At 48.0% G+C, this 24,635-nt stretch overlaps 1 protein-coding gene across 3 annotated transcripts in view; it reads left to right on the forward strand.

Annotated features, from left to right (window-relative positions):
- The first annotated feature begins 1,224 nt into the window (after positions 1–1,224).
- The window catches only part of NUP214 (nucleoporin 214), a 66,874-nt gene continuing 43,463 nt past the window's right edge, over positions 1,225–24,635 (forward strand). The window contains exons 1-18 of one of the 3 annotated variants that reach the window (XM_063316420.1): positions 1,225–1,336; positions 1,870–2,065; positions 3,018–3,169; positions 4,275–4,464; positions 5,876–5,946; positions 7,296–7,359; positions 9,082–9,185; positions 9,576–9,682; positions 10,606–10,672; positions 11,273–11,399; positions 12,025–12,186; positions 13,813–14,233; positions 15,411–15,574; positions 16,816–16,907; positions 20,477–20,566; positions 21,188–21,337; positions 22,953–23,111; positions 24,262–24,365. In XM_063316420.1, coding sequence (XP_063172490.1) covers positions 1,256–1,336; positions 1,870–2,065; positions 3,018–3,169; positions 4,275–4,464; positions 5,876–5,946; positions 7,296–7,359; positions 9,082–9,185; positions 9,576–9,682; positions 10,606–10,672; positions 11,273–11,399; positions 12,025–12,186; positions 13,813–14,233; positions 15,411–15,574; positions 16,816–16,907; positions 20,477–20,566; positions 21,188–21,337; positions 22,953–23,111; positions 24,262–24,365 — 2,501 coding nt within the window. In that variant the 5' untranslated portion in view covers positions 1,225–1,255. The remainder of the gene's footprint in view (positions 1,337–1,869; positions 2,066–3,017; positions 3,170–4,274; positions 4,465–5,875; positions 5,947–7,295; positions 7,360–9,081; positions 9,186–9,575; positions 9,683–10,605; positions 10,673–11,272; positions 11,400–12,024; positions 12,187–13,812; positions 14,234–15,410; positions 15,575–16,815; positions 16,908–20,476; positions 20,567–21,187; positions 21,338–22,952; positions 23,112–24,261; positions 24,366–24,635) is intronic. The other 2 variants (XM_063316421.1, XM_063316422.1) reach the window with 2 other exon arrangements.

Raw genomic sequence — 24,635 nt, forward strand, 5'->3', positions numbered from 1 at the left:
GGACAAATCATTCTGGAGAAGATCTATCTATGAGGTCTCTAAGAGTCAGTGCTGACTTGGTGGCACTCCATCCATCCATCCATCCATCTCTAGCCAGGCAAGCGCTACATTCCTCAGAAAAGGCCACAATGCTGGGAAAGGTGGAAGGAAAGAGGAGATGACCAGCAGCAAGGCGGTTGGACTTGATTATAGCAGTGACAGGAGTATTGTTGGAAGACACACACTCGCTGACGTTTTCATTTTTGTCATGTTTTTATTTATTTATTTATATTATTTTTGCACACAGTGAGTGTGTGTTCATCTATACTGTAAACATACATGCAAATTGACCTCTCTTAAAAAAACACAACTGCCCCCTTGGAACTTGTTCTTCGGCTGTGTAGCAATAACCAATAGGCAGATACTGTGAGTCTGCAGACCAACCTCAACCCAGCCTACGTGCCCAACTGGGGAAAGAAGTGCCTGGCTTTTGCTGGATTCCTACAACACGCTAAACCCTCCCGCTGGATTAGCAAAGCACCCTGGCTGCCTTCCCACAATAAGGGCATTGTCCAGATGCAGCCTCCAAATTGCGAAATGGAAGCAGCACCCCTCATTTCGTTGAGCCAATCCTTGGGGAAGAGACACCATCCCCCCCTTCACTTTGTAAAGCCTTTTTTGGAAGATGCTCAGAACAGCTGGACCACGACGCCTCCACTTTTCCATCTCCGTTCTTATTTTCTAACTTTCACTCTAGAACGGTGTTTCTCAACTTTGGCAACTTTAAGATGTGTGGACTTCAGCTCCCAGAATTCCCCAGCCGGCCGTGCCACACAACTTAAAGTTCCAAGGTTGAGAAACCCTGCTCTAGCGAGGTAAGCTATCCCGGAAGTCGAGGGAGCTGCATGACTCTAATATTCGTAGGTCTACGTTCTAGTGCTTTTTTTTTCCCCCAATCACCCCAGTCCCTGCCATAGAGTTCACAAAACGGAAGAGCGCTGCTACCGGAAGGACGTCATTTTTTCTTTCCCTCCCGAAGGAACGGAGCGCCCGGGACTCCCGGCCGGGCTATGAGCCGCGCCGCCTCCCATCCTCCTTCCCTCGGGCTTTCCTCCCTCCTCTCACAACGCCCCTCCCGGTCCTTGCCTCAGAAACGGCAACGGCGCGAACCCGGAAGCTGCGCCTAGAGCGTCGCCGGAAGCGGAAGCACCGCGCGTCCGTTCCTTTTCTCCTTCCCCCACCCTAGAAAAGGCGGGGATGTGAGGGCGGGTGGCGCATGTCCGGGCTGTCAGGGCCGGGCGGGGGCAGCGGCGGGATGGGCGACGACATGGACGTGATCCCCGAGAGGGAGATGAAGGTGAGGCCGGCTGCGGAGCCCGGAGGAGGCCTGGCTGGGGTTGTGGGGTCAGGAGCAGCCGGAGGGGAATCCAGAGCCGCCTGATTTTAACCTTTTGGGGCAATTTTTATAAATGGGTGGTGGGGGTGGGGAGTCCTCCCTCCCCCCTCCCCCTCCCCCTCCCTCCCTCCATTAGTCCTTACAGCCCCCCTTCTTTCCTCCGGCACAACAGCCCTGCTAGGCAGGCCAGGCGGAGAAAGCCCCCAAAGTCCCTTTAGGAGCTTCTCCAGCTTGGATCCTCTCAGGGGTATTTGGAGAGCCCCCCCTCCCCTCCAAAAAACCCAAAAGAATTGTCCTGATTTGGGTTAGCTAAAAGTTTTCAACAGCCCAAAGTTTGGGGTTTTCTCCCCCACCCCCAAAAGAATTATCCTGGCTTCGGTTACCTAAATTTTTTAACAGCCAAAAGTTTGCTTTTTTTTCTTTGATGGGTCCCACACCGCCCCTTGGAGGTTTCTCTTTCTGATGCGGCTTCTAATGCAGTGCTTTTCCGGCAGGATTTTCAGTTCCGGGCCCTGAAGAAGGTCCGGATCTTCGAAGCCCCAGAGGAGCTGCCCAAGGAGCGCAGCAGCCTGCTGGCCGTGTCCAACAAGTACGGGCTGACGTTCGCCGGCTGCCCGGCCGGGCTCCATGTCTTCCAAACGAAAAACCTGCTCTTGCAGATCCAGGCCGGGGATTCTCCTAATAAAATAGGTGAGTTTTAATGTGTTTCCGTTGGGTTAAGCATTAGCTGTTTGTTTGTTTGATTGATTATGTGCTATTAAGTTGGTGTCAGCTCTTAGCGACCACATAGATAGATTTTTCCCACAATGATCTGTTTCCAACCTGGTCCTTCAAATCTCCCAATGGTGCCCCCATCGCCACTGTAACTGAGTCCCTCCCCCTTGCTGCTGGTCACCCTCTTCTTTTTCCTTCCACCTTTCCCAGCATTGTGGACTTCTCTGGGGATTGTATGGTTTCTCTGAAGGTTGATTGATTGATTGACTGACCGATTATGTGCCATCAAGCCAGAGTCAGCTTAGCAACCACATAGCTAGACCTTCTCCAGGACCATCTGTCCCCAGCATTGTCCTTTAGATCTGTCAAAGAGAACACTGGTTGTTCTCTTTTAATTCCTTCCCCTTTCCCAGCATCATGAACTTCTCTGGAGATTGTACCATCTGCCTGGATAGAAACTGACTGATTGTGTGCCCTCAAGTCAGTGTTCACTCTTAGGGACCACATGGATAGATGTTCTCCAGGAGGATCTGTCCCCAACCTGGTCCTTCAAGTTTTCCATCAGTGCCCCTATCACCACTGTAACTGAGTTCCTACACCTTCCTGCTGGTCATCCTCTTCTCTTTCCCAGCATCAGAGCCTTCTCCAGAGAGCTAGATATTTGCATAACATGTCTGAAGTAGGATAATTTGAGCCTGGCTATTTATTTGGGAGATTTGTATTCAGATTTTTTTTTTTTTATCTCTTCTTGCCCATCCTTCAAAGATGTGTTTGGTTGTACTTGCTCTCAGGATTTTCAGCCATACCTAATTAGGGAAGACCATTGAGCTGTACTGCTGTGTGTGTTACCATAACCTTGGCTTCAGGGCTGCATCAATAAAAGACTGCTTGTGCTTTTTCGACTTTTTCTTTCATTTTGTTTCCAAAGTAGAGAATGTCCAGAGCCTTTTTGTTCCTACGAAGTTTCGGGTGCATCACCTGGCACTCAGCTGTGATAACCTCACGCTGTCCGTCTGCATGGCCTCCAATGAAGTTGGGTCTTTTATTGGTTTTTTCGATGTCCGTACCTTTGTGAATCAGGTGAGCTGCACATTTTAAACCTGGTTGTCATTTGGTGCATTGTGCTATTTCACTTCTTCTGGGTGCTGGTCACTGGGGGGAGAGAGAATTTGAAAATAGCGAACAATTAGAAATCTCCTTTTAATGGGTTGTTTTCTACCCAAATTACTCAGAATCAAGTAGGGACGGAAAGTGGCAAGAAATGAAGATAATTGTCTATGGAATAGACAGCCGGTTTGGGGTAGTGGTTAAGGTACCAGGCGACCGTGAGTTCTAGTCCCGCCTTAGGCACAAAGCCAGCTGGGTGACCTTGGGCCAGTCACTCTCTCTCAGCCCTAGGAAGGAGGCAATGGCAAACCCCTTCTGAAAAACCTTGCCAAGAAAACTGCAGGGACTTGTCCAGGCCGTCTCCAAGAATCAGACAGGATTGAATGGATTAAAAAAAAAATTGCGGAATGAATTTTTCAAATGTTGCTTGGATATTAGAAACAGGGCAGTGTGTGGTTTCCATTTTGTCTGAGGCTCCCTTCATTGACTCTTCCGCATACTTGCCTCCTTCCCATCTTGTGCATCCACCAGTGGATCAGTTGTTTTTTTAAAAAAAAATCAGTTATCTTTCTTCCTGCAGTTTGCACTAAATGGGGAAATTGGCAGAGCTCTTGTCAATTTTACCTGATAAAAAGAAAGATTCACTGTTCCATCAATGAACTTCTAAGAAGGAAAGAACACACTTTTACCATTTTTCCTGTCAAGGGCTAGAGAGGGAAACTGACAGAACCCACCTGTTAGGTGAACGATAACAATATTGTTCTTGCACCAGTACAATTTAATTTCCTTGAATGTAGCCCAATTCTATTATTGACTGATTATGTGCTATCAATATTTTGACTCTTAGTGACCACATAGATATTTTCCGCCATTCAAATTTTGTCACCTTGCCTGTAAAATTGGGCATTCTGACTGCCCACCAATGAATCTTGTCACATTTTTATCCTGCTTTGGGTATTTATTCTTACTTTATTTTTAATGTGGCTTGTTTTGAACTCTGGTCTGTGGCTGTAATGAATATATTCTGCCTGCCTGCCTGTCGGTTGTTGTTAAAGGCTTGTTGGTTTCTTTCCAACAGGCGAAACCCCAGAAACGGCCATTTGCGTATCAGAAGATGGCAGGCGCGCTGGTCAGCGACCTCAAGTGGAATCCAACGAACACCACCATGTTAGCTGTCTGTCTGTCTGACGGTAGCGTCTCGGTCCTGCAAGTGGCGGAGGTTGTGAAGGTGTACGCCATGCTCCCGGCTTCGGTGGCTGTCACATCGGGTTAGTGGCATGGTTTTGGGAACACACATTCCCTCACCCAGACCTGGAGTCTCTGCTGTATGTTGGACTACAGCTTGTATATTCTCTGCATGACATGTCACTGGCTTGATGAATGGAAGTGTTGATATCTGAAGTGTCCCTGATTGGCAGAAGATTAGGGTAAAAACTGGCTGGATTCCTCTCTTAACTATGGGCTGTTCTCCTTGGGTTGGAGAGCCAGTTTGCTGTCGTGGTGAAGGCACCGGGCTAGAAACTGGGAGACCGTGAATTCTAGTCCTGCCTTGGGCACAAAGCCAGCTGGGTGACCTTGGGCCGGTCCCTCTCGTTCAGTCCTAGGAAGGAGGCAATGGCAAACCACTTCTGAAATCTTGCCAAGAAAACTGCAGGGGCTGGTCCAGGCAGTCGCCAGGAGTCAAAAACTGACTCAAAGGCACAAAAAAAAAGGTGTGGGGGGTTATGTGCATACTTCCAAGGTAGTGTGAATGGACTAAATCCATGTTTCTGGAGCTAAGCCTGGTCTTTGATAAAGTGTGCAATAGCTCTTGTGAAGCATGTCTTACAGTTAAGCTAGATAGCAACAACTAAGTAACTTTTGGCTGTAAGGAGGGTAAGCCTGCTTAGTATTGAGAAGGAAGAGGGCTAGGACATCCCAGGACCGTCACTTAGACTAAGAAGCTAAAAAAAAATCTCAGAACAAGTGAATGACAAACCACATTCCTACTCCAGTTAAGAAACCCACATGGGCCTATCCACAAAGCCATCAGAAACACAGCTGAGACTTGAAGAAATTAAAAACCCAGCTTAGGTGACAGCGCCTAGCCAACCTTAGGGGGTCTGAAAGAGCTAAGCTGGTTTGAACCTGGTTAAACCATCCTGGGTGGGCTGGGAAATTGAAAAAAGGCAGTGGCAAACCACTTTTGTATCTTGCTACGAAGCCTGCTTGAACGTTCAGTGAACCAAGAGCTGAGCTGAAATCAAAGCGGGCTTTGACTTTTCTGGTAGTACCAGGATGTGTATCTTCAAAATATCAGAGGCTGTTAAAGAGATGGAGAATGAACCTCCACCCTTGGGCACCATTTCCGAAACCCTCACTGAGCTCCTTTATGGTGCTGGCAGAGACCAGGGCCCTGGTTTGCTTATTCCTCCGACCCAGCTTAGTTCCTCCAGCTTGTTTTATATCAGCTTGAAGCCTCTGGCTGGGTTTATATTTCCCGCTAAGCCAGAATGTGGTTTGGTTGGTTGGGATGTGTTCAGTGGCTTACCCAGGAAACTATGGCAGAATTCGGTATGAGTGCCTCACCAGTGTCTGTCTGATATTCTGGGGAGCAATCTAAGTCACTTCTGAATCCCGTGGGTGGTGGTTCTTCCTTTCTGCTGCTTTGGGCCATGAAATGTATCTTTTTTTTTTCAGTGTGTTGGAGTCCAAAAGGAAAACAGCTGGCCGTGGGCAAGCAGAATGGCACCGTGGTCCAGTATCTGCCGGTAAGTCTTAAATTGGCTTATTTCTGGGCTGCAATAATTTCCCCCCATTCCCAGTTCATGATTAAGGAGCTGGATGGAGTCTTGGGGCATAGCTGAAGTTGCCAGCAAAGCGGCTAGAAAGGGAATGAAACTGTTTTAAGTTAGTAGCGGTTGATGTGCCTTCTAAGGGTGCCTTGTAAATCCTTGTTAACCTCTCAGGTTGTCAGGCTGAGAAAGGCTGGCAGGAGATGTATTTTTCATGGGCCAACTCTGAGCGCAGGACAAGTGGGGAATGACGCAATAATCTTATAACGTACTATAATCACTCATAAAATCACAATACAAAATAAGGGGGCTCTAGACCGGGGTTCTGTGGCACCCTAGGGTTCTGCGAGAGGTCACTAGGGGTTCCCTGGGAGACCCCGACTTATTTAAAAAAATATTTCAAATTTGGGCAAGTTCACATTCAAGAGGTAAGTTTCATTCTTTATTTTTAGTTTAAGAACACTGTGAATGCATAGATACTGGCCAATCCATGAAATGAATATAATAATTTTGTAGCGTCTAGCCTATCTTTGACCCTGAATGTGCAGCGGTTCCCCCAGGCCTGAAAAATATTTCCGGGGTTCCTCCAGGGTCAAAAGGTTGAGAAAGGCTGCTCTAGGCTAAAAGGCCTAGAACATCTGTGCTTGAGTAAGTTTTTTTTTTTTTTAAGGCAATGGTTTCACAGGGCCCAAGGAAAAAACATTGTTAAGGTCCTCAAGATCTTGGAAAACAGCTGTCAGTTTGAAGAAGCTACCCTTTTTTGCCTTGGTCTCTTAGTTTGTGGGTTCTTCAAACCACCTAGGGGTAATCAGTGTGTGTGTAGGAACTGACACCATCAGTCCCAACATTGACCCAACTCATGCACATTTAGAATATGCAGAATTCAGGTTGACTGAGAACCAGTGTACAGAACAGAAGGAAAGCTGCGATTGAAAAAGCCCGCCAAAGTTTGCTCATTAAAACATCCCAGCAAGCACCCGCCTCCCAATCTCTTCCTCAGTCCTTCTAACGGTCAGCCATGCCAGACACAAATGTCTCAGCAAGCGGGACCGTGACTCCCTCCTTCTAATCCAAACAGCAGTAATTCACACCCTTGGCAATTCCCCCCTCCCATCTTCTTGTGTGACACGCATTGACTCATCTTGGCTGACGAGCGTGATCAGACGATTCAGCAATCATTCGATTGTGGAGTCTGGCAGTGTGGCTCAGAATGTGGATTAATTCACGAAATAATTAACTTAGCCCTACGTAGGTTAGAACTTAACTGAAGCTATGCATAAACAGACAAAAATATGGTCTAACTTGCCCTTTCTTCTGCTTTTCAGAACCTGCAGGAGAAGAAAATAATTCCCTGCCCTCCGTTCTATGTTTCGGATAATCCTGTCAAAGGTATGGGTTTTGTGGGTATTTCAGTAGGAACAAATGATAGTTTCCTTCTAAAGGTGAATTTTAATTTAAGTCTGTAATACAGGTAGTCCTCAGTTAACAACCACAACGGGGACCAGAATTTTGGTTGCTAAGCAAAGCGGTCATTAAGCGAATCCAACCTGATTTTACAACCTTTTTTGCAGTGGTCATTAAGCGAATCACCACAGGCGTCAAGTGAACCACGTGGTTGTTAAGTGAATCCTGTGGTTCCCCATTGTTTTTGCTAGCCAGAAGCCAGCCGGGGAGGTTGAAAATGGGGGTCACGTGACCATGGGACACTGCAATGGCCATAAATGCGAACTGGTTGCCAAGCTCCCAAATCATGATCATGTGACCACGGGGATATTGAGATGGTCATAAGCGTGAGAACTGGTCGTAAGTTGTTTTTTTCAACTCCGTTGTAAGTCTGAACCATCACTAAACAAATGGTTGTTAAGTGAGGACTACCTGTAACTAAATTAGGCCAGGTAAACCTGACATGGAGTAGAAGGTACTCCATGGTTTGGGGAGATCTGCTATTAAAAGAGTCCCTTTTCCAGGGAGATGCATGGTGATAAATTTGATAAACAAACAAACAAACAAATGGTGCAATGTAAGGTTAGTGCAGGTTGATCCAAACATTAGCAACTGCAAACTGCCAAGGCTGGACCTGAAAAAAATTAAGTGAATGGTGTGTGCCACCCAGAGTCACATGCGTGAGATGGGCAGTTATATAAATTTGATAAATAAAATAAAGAGGTGGGTGGAGAAGTTCTTCTAAATAATAGGTGCATTTTGCAGCAGGAATGAATATCTGAGCCTCTGTGATTTAGTTTCAAAGTTGGGTTTTTATTATTTTCAATCCAAGGAAACTGTCATGAGCGCTGATGGCGAGCAGGAGGGGCCCCCTATCCAGGAGGGAAAACGCATGCGCAGTTTAGAGGCTTTGAACTGTCCTTCAAAGAAACTCAGAAGAGAACCACCTTGATCTTTGGGGTTTATATGTCTGGGTTTTCCCACGCTTCTTCAGTTTGTTAGGATTTTCTGTCTAATGTAGCAGTAATAAAACACTAGAGACCTACTCCTCGTCTCAGCGTGGTTCCTGGCTGTTAGGACATCAATCCTAACAAACTGAAGAAGCGTGGGAAAACCCAGACAGATAAACCCCAAAAGCTAAGGCGGGTCTGATCTGTGTCTCTTTGAATGGCTGCTTACTTCCTCAGTACTACGCATGCGTTTTCCCCCCTGGATAGGGGCCCCCTCCTGCTCACCATCAGTACTCATGACATCAGCGTTGGAAGGAAACGCCAGGGGCTTGGTGGGGGTGGCCGTCAGTCCAACCAAACGCTCGTGGATGGGATCCGATCTGATCTGAGGGAGAAACCAGCCCAAGGAAGATCAGCTCGGAGAGTGGGATGGATCCAGGCAGGAGCTGTAGAGGAAAGAAATCGTGAAAAGCCCCCCAGTGTATCCCCAAGGGGGAGGTGGTTGGACGAAGGCGTGGAATGGCTGCTCCATTCTAAGTCATCCTTTCGGTCATGCGATTTGCCGCTTCTCACAACTTGGAAAGCATCTTTCCCCAAATGGACAGTGTGGAATTTGGTGGACCCATAAACAGTCCACCTTGACGCGAGGCTCCTCGACGATAGGGAGACAGGCGACTCTTCTGAAATAGCCCTTTCCGCCTTTGTTGTTCTTTCCCAGTCTTGGATGTCCTGTGGATCGGTACCTACGTCTTCACCATCATCTATGCAGCTGCAGACGGGAGCTTAGAAACGGCGCCCGAAGTGGTCATGGCTCTACTTCCGGTATGTATCGGTCAGCCTTGCGAGGTAGTCCAGACAGGAAGCACGACCAGATGAGCTGATGCCCCTTCATTCTAAAGCGGCATTGACAGAATCTTGCAAGTCTGAAAGGACGGTTCTTCCTGCCACCCGCCCACCCCCGGTCTCCTTTACAGCCCGAGAAACCAGGGAGGGTCCCTCCTGAGCCTCTTGCCCCGTCCACTGTCCAGCCGTGGGCTCAGCAGCCTCTTATCGGACCATTCCCTTGGCAGCATCTCTTGGCCCCATCTCCCAAGGTCATTCCCACATGCCACTGCAGCACCCACCAGGGATATGTGCCACATCTCGGGCTTTTTTTTTTAAAAAAAAAAAATAGGAAGCTCTTTAAGCTGCTGTTCTGTCTTCTCTGTCCAGAAAAAAGAAGAGAAGAGGCCTGAGATATTTGTGAATTTTATGGAGCCTTGTTATGGTAGCTGCGTAGAGAGACAGCATCATTACTTCCTTAACTATGTTGAAGACTGGTAAGTCACAGAGGTTTGACGGAAAGTACAGCTTCAGCTTTGGCGAGATGTCCCTGTGTATAATATCCACCAGCTGGCCAGAAATGAGACAGAGACATTTTTTGAGGGTATGGTAATGGACTGGACTCTGCACTGAAGTAAGGATAAGCAGAGCTGCAGCTACAGGTAGTCCTCGCTTAATGACCACAATTGGGACCAGAATTTTGGTTGCTAAGCGAAGCGGTCTTTGAGTGAATGTGACCCGATTTGATGACTTTTTGGGGGGTGTTCGTTAAGCAAGCCACCGTGGCCACTAAGCAAACCACATGGTCGTTAAGCAAATCACACGGTTCCCCACTGATTTTGCTTGCCGGAAGCTGGCTGGGAAGGTCGAAAATGGCAATCGCGTGACTGCAGGACGCTGCGACAGTCGTAAATGCGAACCGGTTGCCAAGCACTCAAATCATGATCGTGTGACTGGGGGGGGGTGCACTGCAACAGTCTTAAGTGCGAGGACCAGTCGTAAATAGGTTTTTTCAGCACTGTTGTAAGTCCGAAGCGTCACTAAACAAATGGTCGTTAAGCGAGGACTACCTGTACACAAGACTTTGTCACGGGTGGAATCAAAATGGCTATTTCAACGAGCAGCCCAGTCAACTGCAGAACAGAAATAAAAACAAGCAAGCAAGAGGCACCCATAAATCCTCAATCACAGTACCTTGCAAGCCACAGTTACTGTTGTTAGACCAATCTCAGATCCTTCTCATTGTTGTCCATCAACAACAACGTCGGATGGTTTCTTTTCTGTTCGTGGGCTGATCGGATCCCTGACTCGGCCGAGGATACGCGCAGGTCGTTCTTTTTACAGGAAACCCGAATGGGAGATTAATTTGTCCTTTGCACCGAGCCCTTCCGTGAATTTTCACGTGTCTGTTCTTTTTCAGGGACCTGGTTTTGTTAGCTTCTGCAGCTTCTACAGAAGTCAGCATCCTTGCGAGGCAAGGAGACCAGGTAATTCTCTCCCCTCCCTACTCTAGTAGCCCAGGCAGAGTAGATCTCTTTGTAAGAAGAGAAACACTTTCACATTCTGGATTCCTGCAATAGAAAAAAATGCCAGAAAAAAAACCCAGCCGTATCTGTCCAGCCTGCCAGGACCTCCGCTTCGTGTTCTCCAAAGACTGGGTCCATTCCTGTCGTAGTGGGCTGTGTGATGCAAGAAAAATGGTTTCAGCCGTGGCTTTTCACAACACTGTGTGGAAAAGGTGGTCCAATTTGTGCGTTTTCCACATTGGGGAAGACGTGCACCCAGTGAAAACAAAAGCATTCTTTTTCAGTAGGGGAAAATGCAGATGGACTGGGTGACCTTGGGCCGGTCACTCTCCCTCAGCCCTGGGAAGGAGGCAATGGCAAGCCACTTCCAAAAAACCTTGCCAAGAAAACTGCAGGGACTTGTCCAGGCAGCCTCCAAAAATCGGACACGATGGAACAGATAAAAAAAACAAACACAGATCTAATTCTGTAGTCATGTGTTTGCATGCTTTAAGAGTTTTGAAACGGACTTGGGGGCTTTTCCAAAGCATGTTTTGAAAACTGGATTAACTTCCATTGCAGACCAACTGGGAGTTGTGGGTCTTGGAAGACTCCAGTCGAGCAGAACTTCCTGTGACAGATAAAAGTGATGACACCTTGCCAGTTGGCATTGCCATTGACTATAGCAGCAACACGCCCATAACTGTCAGTAAGTGTGCGGATTATTCGTTTGATCTGGGAAACTGCAATTGATTCCTAATCATGCCATTTCATCTACTACAGGTGGTAGTCTAGTGGTGAAGGTGCTGGGCTAGAAACCAGGCGACTGTGAGTTCTAGTCCGGCTTCAGACATGAAAGCCGGCCGGGTGACCTTGGGCCAGTCCCCCTCTCTCAGCCCAAGAGCCAATCAGGCGTGGAAGGAGAGTTCTAGTCCCGCCTCAGGCATGAGAGCTGGCTGGGTGACCTTGGGCCAGTCCCTCTCTCAGCCCAACCCACCTCACAGGGTTGTTGTTGTGGGGAAAATAGGAGGAGGAAGGAGTATTAGGTATGTTCACCGCCTTGAGTTATTTATAAAAATAATAAAGGTGGGATAGAAAATAAATAAATTCAGCGACAGTTCAGACTTACAACAGCACTAAAGCCCGACTTGCAATCAGTCCTTGCATTTGTGACCGCTGCAGCGTCCCCGCAGTCACACAATCACTATCTGCATCCATTTGGGTGTGCTGTATGAACTCACCTGCTTTGGCTTGTTGTGAATCAAGCCAATTGTGGCTTGATCACAGCTTTGTGCATTGCACGAACCCGCTGTGTTTCTGTATGGTCTTCCCAGGCGAAGACAAGACCTTGGATCCTGCTCCCGTGCTGCTGCTGTTATCCACAGATGGGGTATTGTGCCCCTTTTACATGGTCAATCAAAACCCTGGTGTGCAATCTCTTCTGGTGACTCCCGAGGCCCTCTCTGCAGAAGGGGACAGAGGAGCAAAGACAGCAGGTAGGCGCTGATCCCTCACCGCAAGGGCTCCTTGTGTTTGCGAGCTTGGGACTGCACATAAGCGGGGACTAAAGGTGGAGGTGTCGAGAAGCCGACGTGGCTTTCCAAGGCAGTCTCCTCCAGCAGCACAACTGGCTTGTGTCTGGGTTTGTTCTGTAAGAGAGTCTGCTTACTCTAAGAGTTGTTTTATGATAAGACAGTTCCAAGCGGGCTGTTTGGGGAGAACGCGGTCCCAAGGGGGCTGTTTTGGGGGAACGCGGTCCCAAGGGGGCTGTTTGGGGAGAACGCGGTCCCAAGGGGGCTGTTTGGGGAGAACGCGGTCCCAAGGGGGCTGTTTGGGGAGAACGCGGTCCCAAGGGGGCTGTTTGGGGGGAACGCGGTCCCAAGGGGGCTGTTTGGGGAGAACGCGGTCCCAAGGGGGCTGTTTGGGGGGAACGCGGTCCCAAGGGGGCTGTTTGGGGAGAACGCGGTCCCAAGGGGGCTGTTTGGGGGGAACGCGGTCCCAAGGGGGCTGTTTTGGGGGAACGCGGTCCCAAGGGGGCTGTTTGTGGGGAACGCGGTCCCAAGGGGGCTGTTTTGGGGGAACGCGGTCCCAAGGGGGCTGTTTGGGGAGAACGCGGTCCCAAGGGGGCTGTTTGGGGAGAACGCGGTCCCAAGGGGGCTGTTTTGTGGGAACGCGGTCCCAAGGGGGCTGTTTGGGGGGAACGCGGTCCCAAGGGGGCTGTTTGGGGGGAACGCGGTCCCAAGGGGGCTGTTTGGGGAGAACGCGGTCCCAAGGGGGCTGTTTGTGGGGAACGCGGTCCCAAGGGGGCTGTTTGGGGAGAACGCGGTCCCAAGGGGGCTGTTTGGGGGGAACGCGGTCCCAAGGGGGCTGTTTGGGGGGAACGCGGTCCCAAGGGGGCTGTTTGGGGGGAACGCGGTCCCAAGGGGGCTGTTTGGGGGGAACGCGGTCCCAAGGGGGCTGTTTGGGGAGAACGCGGTCCCAAGGGGGCTGTTTGTGGGGAACGCGGTCCCAAGGGGGCTGTTTGTGGGGAACGCGGTCCCAAGGGGGCTGTTTTGGGGGAACGCGGTCCCAAGGGGGCTGTTTGGGGAGAACGCGGTCCCAAGGGGGCTGTTTGGGGAGAACGCGGTCCCAAGGGGGCTGTTTTGTGGGAACGCGGTCCCAAGGGGGCTGTTTGGGGGGAACGCGGTCCCAAGGGGGCTGTTTGGGGAGAACGCGGTCCCAAGGGGGCTGTTTGGGGGGAACGCGGTCCCAAGGGGGCTGTTTGGGGGGAACGCGGTCCCAAGGGGGCTGTTTGTGGGGAACGCGGTCCCAAGGGGGCTGTTTGGGGGGAACGCGGTCCCAAGGGGGCTGTTTGGGGAGAACGCGGTCCCAAGGGGGCTGTTACTAATATTAATAATGTATATATATTATGTATTGTACTATTTTGCCTGTTCGGTACAGAGAGATTGGTTTCGGAACAAACCCTCCTTTCCGCTTCTTTGTGGGCAGAACTTTATGTTCAGGCTATCAAAAGCAGGGTGCAACCCTCAATCCACCCCCCGCCCCAGCCCAAATTCGTTGACCCCGATCATCCTCTAGATTCTCCCTTCTGTTAGCGTTGATGTTTAATCTCTCCCTTCCAGGCACCACGCCGCCTCTATCTTCATCCAAGAGCGACGTTCCTCCGGTCCCTTTGCCCCCCTCTGCCCCCTTGGTCCCAAGCAGTGGGGCCACCCCTTTCTCTTTCACAGCCCCTGCTGTAAAAGTCCCTGGACCAGCTTCGGATCCTTCCCTGCCTTACCCGCTCCCGTCGGAGGCCTCAGCACCGGCTCCTGGGTCAAGCGCAGGCAGGACAGCCGAATTCTCTTCTCCCGCCACCCCCAAAGCATCACAACCCCCCGTCTCCTCGTCGGGCCTCATCCCGGCTTCCACCCCATCTTTCTCCTTCGGATCCATGAGCTTTAACAGCCGCATCGACGTGTCCGCCGGGCCCACGCTTCCCGTGGGGACAAAGCCCAGCTTCGCTCCGGCGGCGTCCTCCGTCAAGATCAACCTCAGCGAAAAGTAGGTTGTCTCTTTTTTCTCCGTATATTTATTTTATTAGAATTTTTCTTTTTTTCCTATACAAGTTTTATTAAGAGTTTTGAAAAGAAGGTAAGAACTGAGCAGAACTAATGTGAAGCGAAGCGAAGGAAGGAAAAAAAGGGCAAAAAGCAAGAATGAAAAGAAATAGAAGGAAGTCGCTCCCGATTTTCTTTCCAGCCAATGAAAGTACAATTGCAAAATTACCTCTAAGGATACAAAAAGGAAAGCTCTTTTTTTCTGTTACCTATTTTTTTCTGGTCCCCAAAACCATAAATCGTAAGTTCTTTTTTTTTCCGGTTTCATGTGAAAAGTCCATAAGGGGGTTTCCAGCCAATTTTTATTAGAATTTTTCTAATTCTAAAATTCTTTTCTCAGAATTTTTCAGTAAAGAGGCCACCCTTCCAAACAAAATCCTGGGCTTTTAGCCAACTGCAGAGTTCCTTCTCTCTGCAGTATATGGGCTTTGCTCTGAAACATATTTTGCTTCCTGCTGAATCTATCCTAAATAGAGGTTTTGATGCCTGGCCGATGTCACAGGGGGCCATGGACACATCGATCCCATGTTGAGCACCCAGGCCCCAACCTGCAGAAATTACAGCCTTGCTTCCCAGTACCTCTTTATCTTACAGTTCAGCCAGGTTGCTAAATCCTGATGGGGAGATGTCCATCTAGTCCAAGAACGCCAGGCATGGCTTTGCTGGCAGGTAGTCCTCACTTAACGACCACAATAAGGACCAGGAAATTGGTTGTTAAGGGGTGCGGTCGTTAAGTGAGTCGCCATGTGGCCAGACCCGATTTTACAGCCATTGTTATGACAGTCATTAAGCTAATCATGGGTCGTTAAGCGAATCACCACAGTCGTTAAGCAAATCCAGCTTCCCCAATGGATGCTTTTTGTTGGAAACCAGCAAAAAAAAAATGGCAAATTGTGATCACGTGACCACAGAATGCTGCAAGTGGTCTTAAAAACGAGCTGGCTGCCAAGTGTCTGAATTGCGATCACGTGACCATGGGGGGGTGCAACGGTTTGTGACGGTCATAAGTGTGAGTGCAGGTCGTAAAGCCCTTTTTCTGAGGCCGTCATAACTTCGGACCATTGTTAAATGGTCATTAAGCGAGGACTGCCTGTATTTTCAATTGAGTTTTTCTTCTTCAGGTTTGCTGCCGCCGCCGAATCTGCTGCCCCTTCTGGCAACAGCAGCCAAAATTCTTCAGCCTTTCCATTCTCCGCCGCCACAAAGTCTGCATCTGCAGGACCCCTCAGCCTGGGCACGCCGCCTTCTGCTCCTGCAAAAACTTCCACTCCTGTGTCTTCTCCAAGTACGGTCCGGCCTTCCCTTCCTTTCCTGTGGTTGCTTTTGCAATCAGGGCATTTGAGTGTCAACCTTTGGGGCAGGCGGCCCTCCTGTGTTCCCACCCCCTCCATTGTTCTCTCGTGACCTGTGCTTGGTCGTTCAGCGTTGGGGAGACGAGTCTCCAGTTCGGGACTCAGCTCCCAAATTCCTGACCGCTGGCTGCGCTGATTGGAGCCAACAAGGGTAGAAATCCAGAATGTGCACAGAGGCTAGATTGACTTTATGGTGTTGTACAAAGTGGTGTTCTTATTTAAGTTCCTGGCTGGTGGACTCTGACTGAAGTCATCTCTCTCTTGGAGAGCGGGCAAGGGCCAGCATGATTGCAGCTAGGAGAAGGGCAGTGCAAAGCGGGAAAGGTACAGCAGGGTCCTCTAAGAAAGTGTGAAGCTTACATCCTTCTTTGGTTAGAAGAGAATCTCTGGAACTCAGGGTGGAGCTGTGGACTCCTTGGTGCTCCCTGAGCTTGGTGGTGGCTTGCAGACATTTCATGACCCAACTAGGGAACATCATCAGTGCAAGGGAGGCTGGGGTTGGCTCCCTGTTCATGTACAGTAGCTTACCCTGCCATATAGGGCCCATATAGTTATACAGAGGTTTGCTCCCTGTATAAACAGGAGGCAAACTCCACCCTCCCTCGCACTGATGATCTTCCCTAGTTGGGTCATGAAATGTCTGCAAGCCAACAGCCAAGCTCAGAGCTACTAGATGTAAACAGGCAGCAAACTCCACCCTCACCAGCGCTGATGATGTTCCCTAGTCAGGTCATGAAACGTCTGCAAGCCACCACCAAGCTCAGGGAGCACCAAGGACCCCACGCCCCTTTTAAAAAAATTAAAAGGAGGGGGGGAAAGCTTCCACAACATGGAAAATGCTTAGTTTCCATACAGTTACTTGCTTAACCGGAATGCTAGATTTGGAATCAGAATGGAGTATCCCAGAGAAGGGCTGATTGCCTACCCTTTTACCCTGGAAGGCTGAAGCTGCAAATCACCCTTGTGTAATTTAACCCCCCACCCCACCTTTGTTAATAACCTTTACGCTAGATTAGCAAATCTAATGCGTGAATAAAAGGAAATAGATAAATCCACCCCTTTCTGTCATCTCCACCCTAAGAAAGATCCTCATCTGACCGCAGGGCCCGAGTCGTAGCTGTGCCCTTGGAGAAGCTGTGGGAGCATGTCATCCTTTTTCTGTTTTTGCCTCTAGCAGTGCGCCCATCTCAGAGTGCTCCCCCAGCCGCTGGTCTTCAGAAAGCCGCCAAGATATCCTCAGCCGGGCCGAAATCGAGCCCTTCGCAAGTAAGAGGGAATTAGATTGTCTTTCTGTGAATTGAGCAAAGAAAAAAGCTGGATTGTTACTCAGGGAGGAAGGATTAATGCTGGTAAAGGGGAGCGTCCCTTGGTATGAACGGCGCTGATCTGACAGCTGATGCGTCCGTAATTGGTCATTTATTTTGGTCATTGACCGGCAAAGCAAAGCAGAAGCGTCACAATTGATCAGAGTAAAACAAGCTATAAAAACATAGAACAAGACGAGTAAAATTGTCAGTTAAAGTTAAGAATGTGGGGCGTAGAAATTAATATAGTAAAGTATGATACCCTTTTTGTAAGGCAACTGATTGATTGTTTAGAATAGTAAAGAAATAGTAAAGACCAATAAATAGTAAAGAATAGTAAAATTGCTAGTCTGAAATAGATAGAACCATTATAATGCTGAAAGCTATGGAAAAGTTGCAATTAATATTGCTATTATTACATCTAAAGAAAATGTAGTACAGAAGGGTAATACGTAAGGAGTGATTATGGTTTCAAAACTGTTGGTTAAAGTCCAATTATAGTGACTGTTTATTGTTGAAATGATTCTGGCAGCTAATGAAATTAAGACAAAACTAAGATTCAGTTGACAGTGCGGGGACCCCGACCCTCTGGGGATATCCTTCAGGAGGGCCACTATCATGTCCATTTTATCCTCTATTGCTTTCACGCGGGCAGGGGTGACAGGCTCCTCTAAGGGTCTAGTGGTCACTACCACCCTCGGTGATAAGGGGAGTTCAGGTTCCCAGGATGGCTGTGGTGAATCCCTCCCCGTTCTTGCTTCCACCTCGGGCTGGCGTTCACCCCTTGTAGCACCCTGCATCGCCAACAATAGATCATCCAATTGGGCATCCCGCTTCTCCCGGCGCGCTGCCCTTTGGGCTCACGAACTCGGAGCCACCAGGGTCTTTGTCGAGTCCGGCTCCTCTTCGCTCCCATCACTCTCGCGTAGTTGAGGTTCTGTCATCGCTAGCGCTCCCCTTTACCCAAACTTGGATGGGGCTAGCGGAAGATGATATCAATGATTCTCAGCTTTATGTAATGGTTGCCTAATCCCAAATACTCAGTCTCACAAGCCCGGGCTTAAAGATAACTGATTTATTAAAGGAATAGTATGCAAATACAGAGAAAGCTGAGAATGAGCAAAAGCGCGCCAAATACAAACTTAAAAGCCTTGCCTCCACCCCAGTCCCGCCCCGAGCGCTCGTTAGCAACCACCCCCTCCCAGGTGCCAGCAACCGTTACATGTGCCTGGGAAAGTAACCTTGACCAGAGTTGCAAACCCAAACATACATTCCAAAGGAGCAAAATAAGGAGCACAGCAATAATGGAAAATACCAGCAAACGGTCAAGCATGTAAGACACGGAAGAACGGTTTGACATGTGAAACGTTACGATGTTAACAACACATTGAAATGGTGAACATGACAGCTAATGAAATTAAGACAAAACTAAGATTCAGTTGACAGTGAAGACATAAAACGTTGATCAAAAGTAGAAACCAAGTGGACAACTGCATTTGAAAAGTTTCCATTGCTTCCTTAGCACCTGAAAAATTGCTTGTTCTCGCTCCCAAACTTGAGTTAGATTTGCCCAGGGTGTTTAACTTAGTTACTGAATGTAACTGGATTCACATGGTACAACTGAGCCCTCCGTTGAATAGACCGTTCTGGGGAAAGGATTGTCCATTAGTCCTGAAGGCCCATTCAGTCACAAAGGACATTATGCGTGGTGACTTACATTACAACAGCATTGTGACCCGAAAGATGCAGAATTCAGGCAGATTTAACTGCCTCTCCCAGACAGCTTCGGTGCAACCGACGGTGCGTCTGCAATTATTTCAACCGTGTAGCGGGACGGACTGCCATGAAATTGTAAGCGCCCTTTACGTGCTTTCCTTCCCCTTTAAGCCTGACACACCTCAGCGTAAGGAGGGCTGGGAGATGGTTAAAAGCCCTGGGTTTGGAACAGCGGGGTGTGGTGTGATCTGTGGTGTGTGGTTTTGTCCACTTAAAGGAGAACTGGGTTCTAAAGACAGTGCAACTGTTAGTGTTTCATGGTGTTACTAATAGAAATAATATAGTGATAGACATATAGGTTAGTTGGAAAGAATTCTATTAGTTGGTCACCTAGGTAAGAAAAAAACACTTTTAAACTGTAACTAGTGGTTTTATCAGTAAAAGAACGCCCCCCCCAACATAAAAGGGGTGAACAAAAGGCCTTCGTGCACAGTGACTCATTTGGGAACGTCTTGGTGGGTCTGAGTAAGCTAACCCTCGGTGTCCTAACAGTCAGGAATCACGCTGAGACGAGGAACAGGTCTCTAGTGTTTACTACTGCTACATAAGACAGAATCCTAACAAACTGAAGAAGCATGGGAAAAACCCAGGCATATAAACCCCAAAAGCTAAGGCGGGTCTGATCTGTGTCCCTTTGAATGGCTGCTTAATTCCTCAGTACTACGCATGCGTTTTCCCCCCTGGATAGAGGCCCCCTCCTGCTCGCCATCAGCACTCATGACACTTGGGTATCAAACGAAGCTGTGACAAACTGGTTGCGTTTTTTTCTAGAACCGCAAGACTGCCTCGGGCAGCTGCCGGATCCAGCTGCTTTCAAGAGCAGCAGATAGGTTGAATTTGTGCCCTTGTGCACTTTGAGGCCACTTTTCGGGACCATCTCCAAAGCAGGGGCACGTCCCTTGTCAGCCTTGCGAGGTAGTCCGGGCAGGAAGCACAGCCAGATGAGCTAATTCTACTTTATTGTAAGGTTACCTTAAGAGAATCTTGCAAGGCTGAAAGTACATCTCTCTCCCCTCTCCCCTTTACAGTCCAAGAAACTAGGGAGGGTCCCTTTTGAGATGCTTCCCACACCCTTTTTCCTTCTGTGGGCTCAGCTGCCTCTTATCAGACCATTCCCTGGGCAGCGTCTCTTTGCCCTGTCTCCCAAGGTCATTCCCACATACCATTACATCCCTAGAGGATGGAACATGAGTTGCCGTTATCAGTGCATGGGCTCTGAATATATTTCCCATGTCCTTTATCTAAATAAATGATACCCCTTGCTGGCACTGGAAGAGTGCTGTAATATCTCGTCTGGGCCTTCTCTTCTCAAAGCTAAACTAGGACTGGGTTCACACACATCAGCCTTGCAGGGTAGTCCAGACAACAAGCACGCCCAGAAATACTAGCTCTAAGGCGACATTAACAGAATCTTGCAAGTCTGAAAGTACATCTCTCCCCTCTCCCCTTTACAGCCCAAGAAACTAGGGAGGGTCCCTTTTGAGATGCTTCCCACACCCTTTTTCCTTCTGTGGGCTCAGCTGCCTCTTATCGGACCATTCCCTGGGCAGCGTCTTTTGCCCTGTCTCCCAAGGTCATTCCCACATGCCATTACATCCCTAGAGGATGGAACATGAGTTGCTGTCATCAATGCATGGGCTTTGAATATATTTCCCACGTTCTGGAAGTCTGGTGTCTCCTAGCTCTCTTCCACCCCAACCTTCACTCCTCTGATTCTTTGGCGCATCATGGATGCTTTAACCTTATGCATTGCAGAGTCGACAGCAGCCTCCCGGCGTTGGGACGGAGACGCAACTCTGTCAGTGGAAGGAATCAGATCCTGTCATCGTGGGGATAAGAGAGGAGGTAAAAATCTGTAATCTTTGCCCTATCTCTCACGGCGGCGTCTTCCTGAAGTTTTGTAAGAGTCTGCTGGAGGATAGCTTTGCATTTAAGGGCGGTGCTGGGTGGAGCCGTTTCCGTACCATCTGCTGTAACGAATAAAGAGAGGGAACTTCTCCACCCTGGTTTAACTGGCAAATCATAGATTATGCTGACCACGTTTTTTGGCAGGAAGAAAATAGGAGCGTTACATTTTTGTCCAGCGTAATGTCTCAAGTTTGGTTCAAAATGGAACGAATTGCCCACCTGCCTTCTTCAGGAGGGCATGGCCAGCTCATCATCTTAGAATAAGACAGCCTGAAGCCCTGTGAAAGCTTCAGGACTAGTCCCCTCCGAATTAAAGCCTCTGTGAATCCCCCCCCTAAGACAGTGAAAGTCTTAGCCATCTCAGCAAGTTTTAAGAAAGACCAGCTACGTAAATCAAGGCTCATTTTACAAACCTGCAGGGGAATGTTTGCATGATTTAGTCAGAAAGAACATTTTTAATTGCTTGACACCGAAATAGTCCTGCTGAGTGTTTTTCCCGCCACTTGTCATTCTCTTGGGCTGAGCTTAAAAATCCACCCGCCCGGCTTGATTCCCCAGATCACCCATTTCCAGAAAGAGATGGAAGAACTAAAGGGTCGAACAGCCAAGGCCTCGTTCCAGGTGGGCAGCAAGGAAGAAAAAAAACTGCTGCGGGTAGAAGCCAATGACTTGCACACCTTTCTGTTGGAAATCAAAGAGACCACAGAGGTAACGATTGGGCGGGAAGGTGCCAGTAACAAAAGCGGCAGATCTGGGAGAAAAGATTTGTCCTTTGAATTAAGACCAGATTGTTAGATTCAGGCATTTCAAACACACACACACACACACCCAATTTGTGGCTTTGGTTTGTCTGATGCAGCCTTTCTCAACCTCTTGACCCTGGAGGGACCCTTGAAATACTTTCCAGGCCTCGGGGAACCCCTGCACATTCAGGCTCCAATAGAGGCCAGAAGTTACAAAATTATTACATTCGTTTCATGTGCAAGCTTGTATAGATGCATTAACCGTGTTCTTAAACTAAACGTGAAGAATGAAACTTACTTCTTTAATGTGAAGTTGCCCAGATTTGAAATAGCTTTTAAAATCAATCACGACGTCCCAGGGAACCCCTAGTGACCTCTTGCGGAACCCGAGGGTGCCACAGAACCCTGGTCTGAAGCGTAGCTGGGCAGCAATGTTAGCTAAAGCAATGCTGCAGAGCACGGATAGGATCTTCGTTTAAAGTTAGCCACATACAGTATTGACTGGAGATTATTAACACCCTGCTATTTAGGTAACTTATACCTTCCAAGATAAGAAAAAAGGAAATTTTATGTCCATATTAACTGTTTTGTGGTAATGCTCTAAGCATAAGGCTGCTTAAATTTTATTTCTAGAGCTGAGTGTAGCCTTGATAAGCAACGGCAAAATGCATTAAGTTATTTGTTATAAAGGTTTCTGTCTTAAGCTTCATACTTAATACTAAGGTCTCCACTGTATTGTTAGTTATCAATGATAGGGAATCCAAGAATAAGGTTGAAACATGGTTAAAATGTATGTTTTTACAAAAATTCCCTATATTTATATCACCTAGATATAGAAGAAAGAAAGAAAGAAAAAGAAAGATAGATAGATAGATAGAATAAAAATAAGAAAAGTAGTATATAAGGCAAGTAAATATAACTATAAATACATATATGGTTCTACATGTTCTTGAGCAATGTCCCATTGTTGTAACATTGGTGGAATGATACAGATTAATTAATGTTAAACCAATTAAGCTGGACAGCTTAATTGACACCCTGCTAAGCTATTGGTTCTGGATTGTTGTGTTTGGTGAATCTGGCCACGATGGTTCGTGATGGTTTATAGCTTGGCATTGTGCACAAGCCCAGCCAGTTGCAGTTTGAGTTAAACTAAGATTAAACTATGCGTTAAAACTACCTTCAAACCCAGCCGACCGCCCGGTCTTCTCCAGCCTCGTGACATCTGAAAATGCAATTCCCATTATCCCTAGCCAGCATAGTTAGCTTACTAGCATTGGCAGGAAATAATAGTTGGAGAGGTACTAGCTTTGAAAAGACTCTCCTGATCCATTAATAGAGGAGGTCTGGGCAGAGGGAAAATCAAAGCGCCCTAGGACATCTAAAATATGGTTTTGACTTGAGTTCTTGATGGTGGACACACAGCATGGTGTAGCCTTCAGGTTTTGAACTGAACCGTCTTTTGGGGAATTGCCCAGCTGTACCTTACTGTCACTCTGCTGCCTAGTTTTCTAGAAACTGGGTGTCTCCTGAGGATGAACTGCCACCCCATCTTTTTCTTTCACGTCTCTTTTTTGTAGTCCCTTCATGGAGACATCAGCCTTCTGAAGACCAATTTGTTGGAAGGCTTTGCAGGGGTGGAGGAAGCCCAGGAGAAGGACGAGCAAGCTCACAACTCCGAGTACCTGCACTTGCTTTACAAGAAGCCTTTGGATCCAAAGAGTGAAGCCCAGCTTCAGGTAGGAGCAGAGCAGAGAAAAGCCTTGAGGATCTACCTGGTCCAGAAGGTCTGAGCAGGTGTCTTCAAGAATCAGAAGACCACTAGTCCTCTTCTCTTGTTGTCATCTACCAACTGGTCTTTTAAGGGAAGTTGCCTGAGATTCAGGAAGTGGGGTTCAGCATCAAAGGCTGGTTTGATCCTCAATTAATGGGATGTCTATCAGCTCAAGCACAAATGGGGAAGCCCAGTTCCAAATTGTAATTTTGAAGCCTCCATTGAGCTTCAGGAGAATCCAAAGCCATAGATGGGAGAAGAAATGCTGGTTTAGTGCCTTAATTTTTTTTTTAACTCATCGGAAATTGTTCCGGCATCAGCAAGCGCTCTTCCATTTGGTAGATTGATTTATAAAGATTTGGGCCGTTGCAGTTAATTTCACGGATGGTGGGTTTAAAACCAAGTGGGCTTGTGAGTGCAGAGTTGCCACCGGACATTTTTGCTTAAAGAGCAAGTGAAGAAATTGCACGGTGAATGGGTGACACCCCCAGGATGTCAAAATTAAAAGGTTATTCCCCCCCACCCAACTGGGCTGAAGTGTAAAACTGTGGCACTTAAACCCTGGTTGGCTGATTGTTGTGACTTTGCTGCACAGTCAAAATACGAGAAGCCAACTCTGCACAGGGACTCTCGCTTGAAACAGCCCTTCAAGGTGCAAAGAAATTGGACCAGGACAGCAATTCAACCTGGCTGGCCTCGTAATTCTGCTCACTGCTGCGCGAGGGGCTGCTCTGTCAATCATTTAAATAAATAAATTCCCCTCCACCCATCCTCCAGAAGCAAAGATGCCCTTTAAAATCTCCCTTGGGCTGTATCAAGAAAAAAGGATATTTGTCTTTTTCTTTTTTCTTTTCCTTTTTTTTCTATTTCTATTTCTTTTTTCTTTTCCCTTTCCCTTTTCCTTGGTGCCTCCCACACCACAGCAGTGGATATGTGTATGCTGAGCCCTCTCCAACCCTGCTTCTCAGCTCCCTTTGCGCAGGGCCACAACACCCATCGTTCTGGTGTTGGGTGAGTCTTGGGTTCCCGCCTTCCCGTCAGACAGCCGATCAACAACCTTCAGAACTTCCCACGCTTGGCATTTCAAGCTGAACGTTGAATTTTCTTTCGGGCAGGAAATTCGCCGCTTGCATCAGTATGTGAAGTTTGCCGTCCAGGATGTGAACGATGTGCTGGATTTAGAGTGGGATCAGCATCTGGAGCAACAGAAGAAGCAGAAGTGAGTGGCTTGGGTTGAGGGGTGAGGAAATCCTTTTTCCAAGTTTTCTTGCAGGCTTTTTGCAAGAAAACTTGCAAAAAGTTACTCACGAACAGTATCCTGCTTTGTCAATTTAGCTGGTGGATATTCAGATATCAAATGCTTTGGGAGGCTGACCATCACCCCTCGGGCCTGCTTCTCATCAAAATCCATCAGCTTGCTCATTTTACACATTTTAAATCAATATTTCTCAACTTCAACTTGTATATCGTAGCGTGACGTACCGCCTCG

The sequence above is a fragment of the Candoia aspera genome, chromosome 16 (genome assembly GCF_035149785.1).
Source record: "Candoia aspera isolate rCanAsp1 chromosome 16, rCanAsp1.hap2, whole genome shotgun sequence".
Taxonomy (NCBI): domain Eukaryota; kingdom Metazoa; phylum Chordata; class Lepidosauria; order Squamata; family Boidae; genus Candoia; species Candoia aspera.